We start from the raw sequence: 17,940 nt of genomic DNA on the forward strand, positions 1-17,940 counted from the left end.
TTGAAAGTCATTGTGCCCATGTTTACATCTTCTGGTGCAGATGTTAAGGTGTTTTTCTGCAATTCTACCTTGATAAGAAGACTAAACTGCTAATGGAATTTTGAGGGATTGATAGGGGACAGGGTTTGGTATGTGGACATTACTTTTACTGGAAAATACTGGTAAAAGATATAATACCATGAGAAATATAATAAAGCTACATTTAAAATCTGCATTCACTACGTAACTACTTCTAAAGTCTATAAAAATTAAAAAATCAAAAACTCCAAGGCATCAGTTCCCCCCCATAGAGGTCTAAGGCTGCATTCTTCAGTATTCCCTATGGAAATCTTTTGGCAAATAATCTGTGCCTACAACACAGTTAACTAAGTTAGATCCCAACTGCAGTATTAACTGCAGTGTTTGGGGTTTTTTTTTGCTAATGAGACTGACATCTAGTGGCTTCATTTACTGATTTCCAAGCATCGCATCTATTTCATTGTATTTGCTTTGTAAGAGTCTGGGAGCCAGACACTTTACCTGCCTATAATTGTGTAGTTTGGGGTCTTCATACACACCAGTCTTATATTTGGTATTCTTCACAAAGAGTATTTTGGCCTCATAGAGTTATCTGTGGAAAGTGAGTGACAAGCTCGGGAGAGTCCCTTCTCTTTTCTGGAAGAGGAAGGAGTAGCCTGGACCTAAGCCAGAAAGCTCTTGCATGGCTGTGGTCTCAGGGGTACTTTTTAGTTTCAGTTCCTCTTTCCTCCATCCTTGTGACTTCTGAGAAGTGTTGGATGATCTATAGAGCTGGAAGCTAAAATCAGAAGGCTGCTTTAGCCATGTGTCTGTATTGGCTTTGGGTTGCTGCACTGAAGTTTGTTGTTGGGAGAAAGGCTAGTCAGGGCTTGAAGAAAGTTTGCTTTGAATTTCAAATAAAATTTTTCTCTTTTCTTGGTGGAAGATGAACACACGTATACAACAGAACAATTATGATTGTTGGTACTTTCAGTAGCTAGTCCTGTCTGCATAACCTAGTACATTCATGGAAGATAAATGTGTAATTGTACTTTAATATTATATTGTACCTCTGCTTCAATGAAGTATTACTTCTTAATACCTGCTTTCAGTTCTGCAAAGTAACCTGAAGAAGACGACTCCTAACCCTAGAGAAACCCCATCTGGAGCCAAAAGCATGGATGTTCAGGAATTTACACATTCATACCAGCCTGTAAGAACTGAAGCTCTGACTTTTGTTTTGCCTGAAATACCCATCACTAAGTAACAACACCAATACACCCTCTCCACATTTTTATTCTTGCCTCATTAAACACCTTGACAGGATACTAAGCCTGTGCACATGCAGGGCAGCACAACAGGGGGGTTGGGGTTAGAGGGGCAGCACTGGGCTCACACTGCTCTCAGGTTGCACAAGTAGAAGTGACCAAATTAATCTTAAATCAGAGAAATGTTGAAGCCCTGGTCTCTATGCTTCCCGATGCAGTTACATCTTTCTCTGCATTCCTGGACACACCCAGGCCACAATGTTCATTAGAGCTGCCCCATTGCTGTCCTGATATAGAACAAGGTGTTATGTCCTGCTATGGGCTATCTCATCAGAAGTGCCACTCAAGCTTCACCATCTTGCCCAGAGGTACAGAAGGGCCCTTTCCTTCACCTTTGAGCAGGGTGAAAGACCACTGGAGCAGCATTAACACACTAAATAGGCAGTAAAGTATTTAACTCTGTGCACAAGCTAGATACTGTGTTATATCTGTTTTGTCACTGTGATTTAAAAGCCATTCCCATACTCTGTTACCTTTCTTACACAAGAGCTCCTTGTATGCCCCGAAAATCTGCAAGAAATATGTAGACCATAAGGGTATTGCAACAGGCTCCAACACAATACAAACAATTTTTTCCTGCTTTGTTTAGTACTCAATGCTCAGGAAACCTGAAGGAAAGCTATAACATTACAACTTTCTCTACTTTGTGCTTATTCATTCTGAGGATAGAATGTTTTGGGGTTTTTTTCTGGAAGAAGCTTGTGGTCCATTGAAGGATAGGGGCAAATGGAAATGTATCCCTACCAAAAAAACTGTTTCTGAACAAGGATTTGGGTAGGCAGCTCACTGGAGATAAATTAAGTTCCCACAAACTCTTTTCATCCACTGGGTAACATACAACACTAACTTATGAGTTACATGAATACCCATTCCTCCTTACCTCTCAATCTTCCACCTATTTTCTCCAGCCCTAATTTTCTTCCTAAACCCAAGGTTTTGCATCCAGAGGAAGTTTCTAAAGCTATTCTATGATTCTCCATTAATTTCACCAAAGCAAAAAGTCTGTGTTTTCACACATCCCACCTCTACCCCCTTTGTTACCATTGATATTCCATGCATACATTTATATCCTAGGAACTGAAACTCACTGATCAAAAATACCTGCAGATCCACAGGCACAGTGGCAAATAAGGACACGAAAGAGATGCTAAGAACAGAAAAGACGGAGATTGACTCATCACTCTGCAAAAACAGGGACTTCCAGACAAACTTCATTTGCTCTAGCACAGGAGGGTTCTCCTTCCTCTCTTCTAAGGGAAGTTAAGTGAAGGGGCAAACTTGCAGCACATCCTTACTCTGGGAATTGTTTATTCTTCTATTGTAGAAAAGAGCTGGAATAAACAATCTACCCATCTGTGTTGCTAAGAAACAGGACACTGTTGCCTTGGGACTTGATTCAGAATTCAAAAATGAGAATAGTGTCTCATAGGACTGCATAAATGCAGCTTGAAGCCTAGCAACAAGACTACAAGTTCATTGTACTGCTCTTATATGTTAGAAAACAAGGGTATTAGAAAGAAAATATAAGACTGAGACAAAGGAAACAGTAATTTGAAAACAAAACAGCAGTGGTGTATCATCAATTTTCCTAAGGGTGGGGTGGAACTATGTATTACTAAACACACTTTTATGACCTGTAAGATCTGATACTGCCCTGTGTTTTGAGCAGGTTCATATTTACTATAACAAGTGAATATAAAGCAGCATCAGCATTTACACTAGTATTTCATAAATATTCAACTTGTTCAGTATAAGAGACAACAGAAGAGTCAGGATAGCAAAATGGATTTCCATTTGTATTTCAGTTTTCAAGCACTCTGCCAAAGGAGCAGTTTAATAGTTGCTGCACACACTCTGAAATGGTCACTCAAAATGTCATGGATTCAATAACTGGGAGCAATTACTTAACCACATGTACATAGACTGTTTCCTACATTTGCTTATGTGCAAGTGAAGTATAAATTATAAACACGTTATATACCCTTTCACCTTACAAATGGTCATTATGTGCTGTTGGAAATTATATTGGTTCAATCAGCTATTTCATTGTAAAACCTATTCCCTGTGGTTGCAGAATGTCACTACAGCACTGAAACTGGCTAGCATTCCAGCCAGGTAGGCCAAGTCTGAACAAAGTTGCAGTTCTCAGCTGAGAAAACAGGTTGTTTTTTCTTTCCTTTTTGGTGTCCCATCATGAAATCATGAAGAGGTATTCTTCAGCAGTGTGATATGACTGTGTACGTAATGGATTTAACTGGAGATGAAGAAGGAAACAAAATTCAGTGGTGCAAATCATCTAGAGCCACCTGAACAGTTACACATTTGTTTCTATGTCTTTCTTCTTAAAAACATACTATTTTGAAAACAAAGAAAAGAAGAAAAAAAAAAGCTCTCTTCCTCACATGTTTCTGAGTTTGCAGCACCTCCATGCAGTTCCTTCAACATTTATGTTGTTTCAGTTGCTCAGTCAGGATCAAAAGACTATCTGGGAAAATACTTTTGCTTTTTTTGTTGTTGTTGTTGGTTTTGAAGGACATTCAAAGCCCTTTGAGAGGGTACACTGTTACAATACCTTTTTCTCTGTCTTTAAAGAAATTGACGTTTCTTCTGGCCTTTAGTTGAAAAGGAATTTGGAGATTGTAGTTGAGCTTCGTGGTAGGACTTTGTATCAGTTCAAACAAGAAAGATCTCACAGTGATCCTAAAGTAAATAAGATATAATTGGATGGTCCTTTGAAAATTTACACTGTTCAGATACCTGTAGTTTTACTAAAAAGAAAATAACATATAAAAAAATTCCTCTTTGCCGACAGATGGCAGCATGTTACTTACTTTATAAGGTAAGGGAGTTTTAAAACCAAGGAAAGCTGAGGAGCAAGTGTTTTTGCTCTACTGTAGCGTGAGATGAGGGCTTGACATTTCCCTACACAAAACCACCTCATGTTTTCAGCTAAATGTAAGCTGGTTGTAGACTTAAATAAGATTAAGGAGACCTTAAGAGTACAAGCTGGAAAAGCAGTAAAGCTAGTCAGGATTCTAGTCTGAGCTGCAGAATCATCTTAAGGACAAGTAAGCACAGATGGAATATCATACTCAGATTTAACCTTAAAAATCGTAGCCAACAGTATCTATACTTTCTACCTTGATAGAAGGTATTTCAGAAAAAAAAAAAAAAGGAGAGAGTGAGAAAAAAAAAAAAAAAAAAAAAAAAAAAAAAAAAAAAAAAAAAAAAAACAAGGAAAAATGGGGGAAAAGGCAAATAAAATATTCCTATTCATTATTTATAAATGGTAAAAGAAAAAAGGATGAAAAACGTTTTGTTCAATCGCTATTAGCAGTCAAATATAAAACCTCATCACTTGACAGGAGCATTATCTTGACCCTCTGAGCAGGTTGTGTTCTTCAATAATTTTTAGGGTTTTTTAAACTTGAATTCTTTTCTGCTATATTGATTCCAAGTATCAAAAAGAAAGCAAAACCAAAACAAAAACAACAACAACAACAACAACAACAAAAAAACAAACAAAAAAAAAAAGGAAGAAAGAAAAAAGGAAATTTACTTCTGATTTTGAAAACAGACAATTCTTATCACCACTTTCCAGCCTATGTTATAGAATCTTTCCTTTCTTCAGGCTCTCAGCTTTTTGGGATAGTGACCTAATTTCTTCTTGTATTTCTGTGTCAGCTAGGACAAAAAGTTCAGGGCCCTTGTTTGGGATATATCATAGCAATACTCCAGCAATAACTCAAAAAAATCACGAAGATGTCACTAGGTGCTGGTAGTTCTGATTTAGTCCTTGCACTCATGCAGAATCTGAGTATGTCCACTGAAGTCAGTACAAAGGCAGTGTGAATCAGAATTAATTATTGAAAACCACTACTGGAGCACCAGAATGAAAGATTACATTACAGAAGTTTACATTACTGGGTAAAATGCTGATCAGTATGTAATAACAGGGTAATATTTCATTATTCCTCAACTAAGATATAGAATAGTGTTTGAGGGCAAACGGTGGCTTAGTATTTCTCTGCTATAACTCATTTAAGTAAGGAACAAGCCTACAGATTTCATAAATCCACTTCTTACTTCTCAAATCTTATTAGAGACTGAGTAGAATAAACCCTGGTTTACACTAAAATAACTCTTTCATTTCTCTCACTCTGAGTAGTTGTTCATCAAACCAGGGAATAAGAAGCATGTCTACCCCATGGAATGCAACTGAAATAACCCAGCTAACTCCAGGATCAATGCCTATGGACCCAGGTCAAGGTGACACATCCATTGCCAATAATTAGTCCTCATACTCAGTGCCATGCAGACTTAATTCTGTTGCACTGAAGTGCTGGATTTGAGAAATGGAAGACAGCTCAGAGCTATTTTAGGCTTCTCTGCACTACACAAGGAGTTGTGAGAATACTTCCTTATCATCACTACTTCCACAGAGATGAAGGAAAAATAGAACAGTCTCAAAGGCTAGGAAGGGGTAGTTCTTATTTATTAAAAATGCAATAGACAGGAAAAACAGCTAGGATACCTGGAGTAACAAACCAAACAATAATGAAAACCAAAACCTGAAAACCAGCACCAACACTTGTCAAATTTGAGTCCTTACAGATTTCCTCTTTTATCTGGCTATACCTTCAAACATCTAGACTCCAGTTCATCTTAAGTTATTTTATGATACAAAATAAAAAGTCTCATCTGGTTTTGCTGAGAGAATTATAACAAAATTATTTTTAATGGAAAATTTAGAAAGTGACTGATTAAAAATAAAATCATAAGAAAAATTATTTTTCTTTTCTAATTCATTCGAATAAGAATCTTTCATTCTGCTGTTTCCAAATGACATAGAAATGAGAACATAAACACACAACAAAGAGCAGACAGTAGTAGAAATGATAGCACAAAACTCTCTTATGATTTGCAATGTCCTTCTAAAGCTAAATTAAACCAGACAGCAATTTTCTCCCCCTCATACTTCTCCTTTCCAGTAAGAACCACAAATGTAAGTGTGTGTATGTGTATAAAATTAGCTTGTGTATATTTGGCATTCCTACACTTAAAACAATTATCACCTGTATATATTTACTATTCCTACCTTAAAATGATTATCACTCCATAATCTCAGCCTAAGCCAAGTTATGGCCTTAGCCTTTATCACCAAGTTCTAAATCCCTCAAGAATAGGATTTAATTTAAAATTACTGACAAAACTAAAACAGGGAACCTACATTGCTGCAGATTTGAGTCACTGCTGCTGAACTAACGGTGTTCCCTTTTCTGAGTTGGGAGTCCAGTGAGGTTGGATTCTCTGAATTTTGAATTAATAAAAATCTAGACACTATAACAGATAGGCACAGTGATTCAACATATATATATATATGATATTTATTTGGTTAAATAATTAAACACTTTTCTTTTGAGCTAGCTAACTTTGTCATCATACATTTGGTTTTTATTTGCTTGGTCTAATTCTGTTTTTTCTGAAATCAGACAGCCTTTTTCAAACATTTCCATGATCTCCATGAGGCTGGAAACCATCCACCTGAGAGGATGGAAAATAGCCACCAGAAATAGGGTCTTTACCTCTAGACAATGTATGAGGAATAAAGTATCTCCATTGAAGGCACTGACACATTCAATCTCTGTTAAGGGGAAAAAAAAGGAGATTCACAAATTATTTTCTAAAATACCTTGTACATAACTGTTTCTGTCATAATGACAATTTTGAGTGGCTGTCATTCCATTTTATCACACTGATAAGGTAGGTCAGAATAAAAAAATATGGAAATGACACATCAGAATAAACATTAACCCTTAGCAGTTAATTGCTGCCTTGTTTAAAGTATTTCGGTCTTCCAGCTGGGGTGCATAAATTCTCCCCATAAGGTCATGCCTTTTTATTCTGTACTTGTACAGTTCCTACCAACAAAATCCTGCTTTCAGGACTCTACTACATCTCAGGCAAATACCTACTTTATGCTAGCAGGGAAGTAGGAAACTGAAATGTTTGAAGTTACCCATCTGGAGTTATCAAGTCAGATTATTCAATCAGTGGAAACCATCTAGACAAAAGGTAGGTTTCTCTTTAAAGAACTGCTGAAAGATTTGACTGACGAAAAGGTCGTGACTGAGGCAGAAGGTTGCACAGAGATATAAGAAGAAAATGACTGGAAATGGGTTATTTCCGCAACAGGAATGGAAGTAGAATATTACAATTTGTTCTTAATATTGTACCCTAAGAAAATTCATACTGCAGTGTCTCACTTTTATCCCCTCATATAATATAATAATATCTGTAAACAGACAGGAAGACAAGGGTTTAACCTCTTCTTACAGACCCTGGCTTCTTTAAACCTCACAGAAGTGCATACTTGTATCAGATCTTTATGATTCACACCAACTTCTACAAATCAAGAGCAATACAAAACAAATTAATAATCTCATGGAAATATATCCAAGAATAGCGTTTCTTTTTAAAATAAGAAACAACACACCAGAAGAAATGGCTCATTCCATTTCTTGATTTAGGTGTTCATACAGACCACTGGGTTGCTGCAAATTGAATCCTAGGAATCAAACTGTCCCTATTCAATATGCTCTATCTCAGTCTTGTGAATCACTTTTATATGTAGGTACCTCACCTGGAGGCATCAGAGAGTTAAGCAATATGGTTCCTAAAACATTCTGTTGGATGCATCCTGGGAACTTTTCAACACAATGGTGTCCTTATCAGTACCTTTAACAGGCTGTAAACTTGGGAGAGGACAGAGTGAGTTGCAAGACAAGGTAGAAGGAGTGGCCGTGTCCCAGGGAGCATCATAGGCATAGACATATGATATGGAAGGAGGAACTGAGACCAACCTTGATTAGCACTGCTTTCAGACTTGCAGACTGTGAACATGAGAACCCTACTAGTTCTGTTCTCTTTGAATAAGTAGGGACCTAATAAATGTTCTGAGCAGATTGTCTTTGAAAGACAGTTTCAGTCATTACTTCGTTGTCATTTGACAAATGCAGATGAGAGTCATTTTCTGCAGGATGCTTTTCCTCGTAGGAAACTAAATTCTTAAACAGCAGAGTAGAATTCAATAATTGCTTAATAAAGATAATTCTCTTATTATATAATAAGTCCTTTCCTCTTAAAAATTAATTTTCCAGTAATACTTTATTTCTGTAAGATATGAGAATAATCATATTGACTCTACTGAATACACTTAAGTCATTAAATTCCTTTAGCTAACCATAGTTTCATGAAACAGCCAAATGATCACTGTCTTTGTAATGAAGATCTGCAATCCTGAATGCGTTTCAGTATAAATACAAAATTTTACCACTACAGGCTGGGTATTATTTCAATTAGCCAGAACTATTTCAGGTAAATTGACTAATCATTTCCTAACACTCTAGATTGTAAAATGCACAATAAAGAGTTAAATTAAAGTCTGAATTCACAAGATTCCTTGTTCAGTGTTTCAGAAGCCAAATCAAATATAATTTGCATTACTACAAAGGTGCTAATAAATATATACTGTTTCCAAACGCTGAATATCAACTCAAATAGATTGTGTATATGTGCAGCTCTAAATCACAGATTCATTTATAAATGAAAATCGTTAATTCAACCACCATATTACAATAATATACCACATTGTGGGACCTGAAATATATTCAGGTGGAAGGAGTTTGCTGTCATTATTCAATATGCTTAGCACAAAAAAATAAATAGAAAACAATAATGAGTCAGATCGATGTGGGTAGATCAGTGCATGAAGAAGCTTGGTTTTTATTTATTTAACCATAAAATAAATTGAAAAAAAAAAAGAAAATAGTTATCTAACAACACCTAGCTGTTATTTTTCTTCTCTTAAATATCTCTCTGCCTTATTTTCAAATTTTTTTTCTTGCTTTTTTGGTGAAAGCACCCTCACACTTAGGAACTAGACCTTTATGTAGCCTCACCACCCTTTGCTGAAATACAAGTTTTGACATGTACAGCTCAAATAAAAATCAAGATTCTTTTGTAACAAGAAGGTTTAGATCTTATACAGCTGACTGACAGACAAACTCCCCTTAGCAAGGGTTGATGCAGAGGGTTAGATATTAAAAGCCATGGCAGTGAAGCAGAGTTCAGTGAAAGCTTAGGAGTAAAACCACAAGAAAGTAACTCCTAAATCCAGATTGGGATGTGTCATCTGGCAGGCGAGGCTTATCCGGGTGTATATCCCTCACTAGACATAATTTGAACTGCTGTTCTTTAAGCAAGAGATCAGCTCCAAATATCCCTTACTTTAAAAGACAAGCAATTCCTGTTCTGGAAGGCTTCAAATGTGTCCCCCAGTGGGCAGATATTTTGGAATACTTCCCCAGTGCTGCATCTTATAAAAATAGGTGGCAACGCTAGCAACGAAGTCCCTACATATCAATAACCATCTGGAAATTCAAGACAGGCTTTATGCAGAGCTTCTGTAACAGTGATTGGTATGGCAGAGAACACTGCCAAAAGTCTCTCTGAATTCAAATTGCTTTGGATCAGGACAATTGAATGTACAGATGGATAAGCTATTGACAGAGCTTTGAAGAAAGAGAGCCAGATGCTTCCATCTTGAGATGAAGTGGAAACACAATTACTGTCATGATCTGACATTCTCTCATGAAGTAAAAGAGAGAGTGGAAGTTAGCAAAGGTGAAAGTGCTCTTTTATGTACTTTTGTGCTGAGGTCTCTTCAACTGGATTAACTACTCTTCATTTGCACAGTATGCCTGCAGAGAGAGGTGGCTAAAAAGAGCTGTGAGCATGGTCGTGTGGATAAGTGTTGTTGTCAGAATGAATATTAATACCTCAGAGCCTCATTTTTATTTTTATTTCACTTTCCCAAGAATAATGGTGGTTAGTTTCTGAGAGGAAAAACTGTATTGAATGATCAGAGGGAACTGACACAGAAGAACGGTAGAGACAGCAGAGAGTTAGAAATTAGCAGTATTTATGGAAGAGAGTACACAGGTAGGTTACGTATCACAGATCTGAAGGATGCAGAAAGGTCCAGTTTTCTTTAGGATGATAACTTTGGAGGGCACAGATATATTATAAACATTCAAAAGAATGTGCTGCCTTCCATTCTGGAAGAATTCTGTTTCCTCAGATTAGCCAGGATGAAGTTACAGGAAAATCTTTTTTGTCTCTTTATCTCACTCATAATGACAATCATAACTCATAATGACAATAAATTCATTTACTGACATGACTGATACTGATTTAATTTAACAATGGTCAGACAGATTATATTTCCACCTCAGAAAGTTACTTTTACTGTTTGGTCAATGTAGTATTCCTGAGGATCTACTTCAGACTGACAGGGACTTTGCTCCGCATGGTATCGCTCTACCTCCATCTGCTGCCTAGGGTTAATGCTGGTATTTTCCTTACAGGGAACAGCAGAGATGTTTTTTCCTCATCTGTAAATCCTGAAAAACAAACTAGAGATGGACTGAGTTTACAAATCAGCTGCTACCTTTTCAAAAGAGACACAAATAACTCCTTTGTAGGGACTTCTCATCTCAGTCTGCTTGTTAATAGTAAAATACCTGCTTTCTGCCCAATTTCCTGCCTTAGTGCCTAGGTTTCAGAACATAATTCTGACCTCTAATAAAACTGAAAAACATCAATAGATTAAAACAAATATTACTTCTTTTTGGGGTAGGGATATTCTCTCACTGTCCCACCCTATGCATACTGCAGGATGCCCAAGTCTGAAGACATATTTTGTTGGTATGATGAGATATGTGAAGAGGAATGTAACACTGTGATTAAGTCTCTCAGAAGGTCAGAGACCTTTAGCTTACCTGATTCATTTCATTCATACCTGGCTCTATGCCATATTCAGCTCAAGACAGAAGGGCAGTCACAGATGGAATGCTGACTTGCACATAAAAAGCAAAGGCAGCATCCACCAAAGTACTTGTTATGCATCCACTCTTTGTGGAAGGGAGGAAAGAATGGCAGAGCTGAAGCTATAGTTCCTAGTTTTCAGAAGTGCTGCACGAGAAGGCAACAGAAGAGCTCTTTGTTACTTCTATTGAAGCTCGACCGCTAAGAAATCATTCCTCCTGGAAGAACCACAAGTTAGAGAATGAAAATGTAGTGGGCTGACTCCATCAGTTAGTGAAGGTCACTGTCCTGGGAGATGGAATTGTGGGTCCTCTTACCACAAGCATTTCTCCATATGAGTCATTGCAGCAATCTTTTCCGATGCCCATTACTCAGCCTCACCAGAGGGCATGCCTTCCCCTCTGCTCTTACTGTTGTGTCTGTCGCAGCCAGGCACACAAGTAAAGTAAAAAAGAATGTAGGTTAGGGAACTGAAGCTCCTTATAGATTTGTGCTTAAGCCAAAGCAGTTTATTCCTAGGCCAAGATTTAAGACCTTGTCTTACTTCTAAGTCAAATATGCTTCCCATGTGATTACTCAGTGATAGTTAGGAATTAAGAAAAGATAGTCTAACCAGATCCCACAAATAACTGTCTTAAATAACTGAATAGCCAGGAACTTCTTAAGTCATGAAATTATGGTTTACCAGGTCAGGAATTAACAGGATTACTCTAAAAAGAGCACAACTTGTTTCTTGTTACACTGGTCGTACAGCTTCCTTTCTATTGACTAATAAATCCAGAATTTCACACAATGTATTTCAGTTGAATACACTTAAGGACAGGTTACATGCATACATGTAGGACTGTGCTTTTCAGTTCTGTGGCAAAAACCCAAGTCCTGAAACATACACCTGGAAACCAAAATAAAACTTCTTTGTTCCTTTAAAATTCACTAGAGCTTTATACTCTGTGTAAAACTGTTTAATTTTGGAATAGATCAAATGTCCATCCCCTTTCAAAGTAAGAAAGTTTTCTAGTTGTATCATGATTACTTGAATAGTTAAAGCTTCCCTGTGTCAAAGACCTTCAAATTAATTATTTTTGTTAAAAGATTTATGACAGGTCACTGGTTTACAACTGATTTCGGCTCACAGCTGAATAGTTCCTGCTTTTGCATATGTCTACATAGCTGAAATCCACATAACTAAGCTTTGTGGATATCAGAAAGCTTTTTACATCTCCACAGCAAAGGGCATTTCAAAAATTAGTTCTCAGTAATCAACATCCCTGCCTGGTCTGACCTGGAACATTTGTTAAAAGTGAACTTAGTTTGTGAAAATAATGAAACATCTGTGATTTGCTTTTTCAGCTTCCTGAGGCCACTTTTTAATTTATTAAAAAAGTTGTAGATATACACTCTGACAAGCAAAATACAGTTTAAGATATAAACCATACATATTTAGTTTTGTATAAAAGAATTTGTGATTTTCAGAAATAAATGTATCTTTGATATATCCCGAATTCTACCCTAATTGTGTAGAGTAACAATATATTTCCTTTTTCTAATGACTGCTTTTCCAACTGTGTTTACAAAATTTAACCATTCTTGTATTTTAACGGAAGGAGAAGCCACTCTAATTTGATCTGTTACATAAATAGGTCTCAAGAACTTCCTTGTTTCTTACTACCTATTCAAGATACCTGTAATTTTCTGTTAGAGAATTTTGGTGTCTGCTGTAGGGTGAGCTACATTAATAAAAAGTGGTATCCTCCTTTACAAAGGGAGAATTAAAATATCTAAAATACAGATCAGATTAAAACAATTTCACATCAGAGAAAATAAAGGGAAGTCTGAGAAAAAAAATGGGAATGTTAAATTTCATTTCCAAATTGAAAGCAACTGTTTGCTTTTATGAGTAAACATTGTAGAGGGAGCAGAGGTGCCTAACTTACAGCACAAATAGTTTAGATTGAACAGAGCATCACACTAGTGCCACTACAGGGTTTCCAGAACTAGACTCACTCATTTTCAGTTCTCTCTAGTATTTCAACACATGGACATTTCTCATGTCTCAGTAGAACCTCTCCTATCAAATATTATTGAGATTAAAATCTGCACTTTCTCACCAAAGATCATCTCAACAAAAGTCTGGGTGCCTATTAGCATAAAACCATTACAGCATCCATGTGGGGTTGCTCATTCACTTCTAGTGTTTTCACTTGTGGTGTCTGTCTTACACCTTATTGTCAACAGGCACCCCAAGGTCAGGGTATCACTGCCTACATTTTACTTAAAGGCACTTGAGACACAGAGTGCTATAGTCAGCTAAAGTAATTGAAAGCATACAGGGAGGTGAGGTCTAAAGTAAGTTTTCAGTAAAATTAGGGATATATGCAGAAAAGTCTTGTTTCTAGCAGGAATAATAAATTGCATTGAAAAAAAAAAAAGAATAATGGGATGAGTTTATACTGGCACTTTCCTTGTTATATCCTCCTAGTTTTGGCAGCCTCTGCAGAGGTTTTTCAAATCTCTATCTTTAATGGAGCTCAAATGGCTTTCTTTGCTGATTTTCTAGAATTCATTTTTTGAACCATTTAAACATCTGCCATGCCAAACATTCATTTTAATTATTTAGTTTGAAAAGAAGACCTTTCTGTTTTCTTTCATTTTTTTTTTTTTAAACTGGAAACTTGACAATTTGACCAAATACTCTCTAGTCCTTGTTTTCTGAGAATTCTTTTTTCTTATATCTTCTCTTCATCCCACTCAAGTTTGGCAAATCCCTATCATGTTCCTCACCTGAGTCACTTCTCCAAGCAGAAGAGCCCTAGCCTCACAGAGACTCTTTCCTGACCTGGAAACCACTCCTTATCACATGTGCCTTCATCACCTTTCCCTGTATATAAATGCACAAAGACCCTGAAATATTTGGGCAACCCACAGGCTCATGAAGGCTCATAGCAATATTTTCTGTTCCTTTCCCAATAAAGCTAAGCATTCTGTTTGCTGCTTTTTGACTGCAGCTGAGCCTTAAAAGTATGTTTTCAGAGAACCATCTGCAATAATATGTTCTCTTTTCTGAGTGGCAATAACTGAGAAGAGCCCTTCATGTACAGTTAATGTTATTGCTTTGCCCCATGTTCATTCCTTGCGTGTGTCAAGGCCAAATTTCATCTGCCAGCTTATCACCCAGACAATCCCTAAATTTCTTCATGGTCCATTTCATTTTGACTACCCTGGATTATCCATATCATCAGCAAATTGCCATCTTCCTACTCACTTTATTTTTTCCTAGCTTATTTATGCCTATATTGAAAGCTGTGTGGATATCTTTGTTTCTTACTGAGAACCTCTCTCTCTTACAATAACTAACTTCTGAACAGTGTTTTTTAAACTATTTTAAACAGTTTTTATCCCATAAAAACCTCGATTTCTACAGGAACATCTGGAGGTAGGACCAGAACATCAATCACAAGACCTCTGTGCTCAGGTTCAATCCCCACTTACTCCTAGGTGCCCAAGCATCTTCAAACACCAATAAGACTACAAACTGATGTCAGCATTTTCCCATTCCTTTTGGAAATAATCAGTTGGACTTCCAAATCAGAGTCCACAACACAGAATCAATACACCTAAGATGATAGTGATTTTATCTCCTAGATGCTCTCACACGTGTCTAATAATCTTCTGTGACTTGGTTTTCTTTAAAAATCAATAGTAGCTTTCACTTTCCTTTAGCGTAGGGACAAATGAAGAGATGAAGGTATTCTTGCACTTTTCTTCTTATTTTATGAATATGTAGATGATGTGTATGCCATGGGACAAAAAGTAATGGCAAGTCCAGGGCAAGGAGCAGGTGCTATCAAGTGAGCACTAACATAATCATCAGCTGTAAATCCAGGCTTGGACCTAATCCCTAGAATCATAAGGTTTTTCAGACAAAACCTTGTTTTCAGCATTTCTCAGTGACTCTAAGCTCGATGAATGTCTCCCATGCAGAAGAGTCATGGTTTTTTTTCCTTTCAGACCTTTCAGGCACCGTGCCACAGCCAGCACTGTGACAGTATTCAGCAGCATTCCAGGGTTACCGTTATGTTACTCTGTTGATTTCCAAAAGTTTAGCCTATACCTTTTACCTGTATTCTATTAAGAAAGAGAAATATTATCAATGGAAGCAGAGATGTGCATGCTTGCCCTCTGGCATCACATTAAATGAAACAGGAAACCAATACTGAAGGGATGAGGAACAGAGATTGTCAATTTCAAGGGGCTGTTTTTTATTAAATGTTACAAAATATGTTTAAAAGTCTAATTTCCATTTTAAATGTTTACATTTTGCATTGGATGAGCCCAGTTCAGTGGAACAAACACTGTTTGTCCAATAGGCTGTAGACTCTTGCAGTGTTCTGGTAAAACAGACCCATTATCTGAGAACCACGGGATCTATCTACTTTGTTAATCTCTTTCATTCTTTCGTCTTCAACCAGAAAGTATGATTCTGTCCCAGCAAACATTACTCATGCAATGAGCCTTTTCTTGGGGAAAGAGGTAATACAAAAGTGAAAGAACACCTTAATCCAAACCAAGCATTCTTAGTCTATAAAGTTCCTTCCTGCCATCGGTGTCAATGTCTGTCTTCACTGAATAGAGATTAGATATTACTTATACAGGATAAGTGTAGAATTGCAGACTTGTTTTCAATAAAACCAGTGTATTTGGCATCTCAGAAAAGAAACTTATTCTGCATCCTATTTCAGTACAATTTTTCCAACTAAATTGTTGGACATGGGGAGCCAATCTGTGCTATATACCTGAGGCACAATCAAAACTCTTCAATTTTTGGATAATATATACAATTTTTAAATCAACTTTTCTTACATGTGAGAAAAAAATGACAAATATTGCAGAAGCTTTAGAGAATTTAGTGATTAGTACCAAAACAAAAGAGATTTAAAGATTATGTGCAGTGCGTCTAGAAGGAAACCAGTGTGTATATGACCTACTATCCTGGTTTCAGGACACCTACCAAGACCTGGGGTCTCAGTGAGCTCCACAATAGCTCTCAGTAGCTCCTGGTTTGTAAAGGTGATGCACAAATGCCATTATAGCTTCTCTGTGATTACAGCTTGTGGTGTCATGTGACTGTGATGCAATTCAAAGATTGCATATTAGCATGTATCATTAATAATGCATATTAATTAACAATAGGAAAATAATTTATGTTGGAAAAGAAAGCTGGACAATTACTGCTACAGAAATCCAACCATAAAGGGAATTATCCTGGCTTGAGTGTTTCTGACTGAGACATATTATTATTGTGTAGCACCCCAAAAGAACTGTTACTCTGGAGTCAGAAAATTCCACAGATCAGCAGTGATCTGATGCAGTAATTTGTTTGGGTGTCTTTCCCGTGTCTCTAGCTACCACCCTTACTGCCGTACCTGCTAGCCTCCCCCGTCACTACCTTTCTTTTCAACAAAATGCAATAGCCCCTCTCTCCCTTCCCTGCAGCAGCAAACTGGCTGCCCATTTCCTCCTCATCTACAGAGGTCACCTAGCTCTGAGGCCTGCCTGTTATGCAGAATGCAGAGGCAGAACTGTGGCTGACTCTCAGCTGCTTTGGCATCAGCAGTGGCTGCCCAGTTGCAAGCGGCCTGGCTGAGCAGCAGTATGTTTTCTTGCTGGCCATTCATAGAATCATAGAACTATAGAATCAGCCAGATTGGAAAGGACCTCTGAGATCATCGAGTCCAACCCTTGATCCATGACCACCACGGTTACTAGACCATGGCACTGAGTACCACATCCAGTCTTATCTTAAAAACCTCCAGGGACGGAGAATCCACCACTTCCCTGGGCAGCCCATTCCAATGCCTGATTACCCTCTCTGTAAAGAGTTTCTTCCTAATACCCAACCTAAATCTCCCCTGGCAGAGCTTAGGCCCATGCCCTCTTGTCTTACTGGTAGCTGCCTGGGAGAAGAGACCAACACCCACCTGGCTACAACCTCCTTTCAGGTAGTTGTGGAGAGTGATGAGGTCTCTCCCGAGCCTTCTCTTCTCCAGGCTATTCATTCCTGCCCACCTTATCTGCTCAGAGCAGTAAGTGAGAGAAAATGCTCAGCAGGACATATGTGGCCCATCTGCTGGATACCCTATAGATCCATAGCTCCACAATCCATTTGATTTTTTGATTTGGGGTTTATTTTTCCCGTGTCTTTGCAAGACAAAGGTTGTAGAGTATAAGGACTTCAGAAATAGACTTAAGTGCCCAGAAACCTTCGAAGTAGTTTCTCAGTGGGAACTGCAAGCTGAGGAGTCTTCCCTATAATATTTCTTGTTTATATTGTGAATGAAACATGGTACCTTATGTTTTATTCTCCATATACAAACAGATATGTTGCCCTAGTTTAAACACCAGAATACTTGTAGAACTGTGTCAATGCCAGACCTACCATCCATCCAGACTTTTTTCTATGTCCTTTTACCTCTGAAATGTTTACTTCAGCTAATTAAGGACTTCCTCTGTCTTTTTGTAGGGATTTATTATGAAAATTTTGCAGAGGGCAAGAAAACCAGGAATTTTTAAAAGCGAGCATTGTGGTCCCTACTACGATCTATGGTAAAATTCACTCAAATGTTAATATGCCCAAATTTCTTTTGCCACAATTTGAGAGATGTAAAAGAAAATAACAGGAGAGTCTGAAGTGATCCAGTATTTCAGAAAGCTGAAGTCATACAGAGTG

The 17,940-nt window shown here is 37.5% G+C and overlaps 1 protein-coding gene across 1 annotated transcript in view; it reads right to left on the reverse strand.

Moving 5' to 3' along the window:
• LOC126649969 (uncharacterized) overlaps positions 1–17,940 on the reverse strand; it is a 36,616-nt gene that overhangs the window by 4,818 nt on the left and 13,858 nt on the right. Inside the window, 2 exon segments of the mRNA XM_050334436.1 lie at positions 520–810; positions 3,045–3,142. Of these exon segments, the coding sequence (XP_050190393.1) occupies positions 520–810; positions 3,045–3,142 (389 nt within the window).

This window comes from Myiozetetes cayanensis, unplaced genomic scaffold (genome assembly GCF_022539395.1).
Source record: "Myiozetetes cayanensis isolate MyiCay16 unplaced genomic scaffold, myiCay2020 scf1, whole genome shotgun sequence".
NCBI lineage: Eukaryota > Metazoa > Chordata > Aves > Passeriformes > Tyrannidae > Myiozetetes > Myiozetetes cayanensis.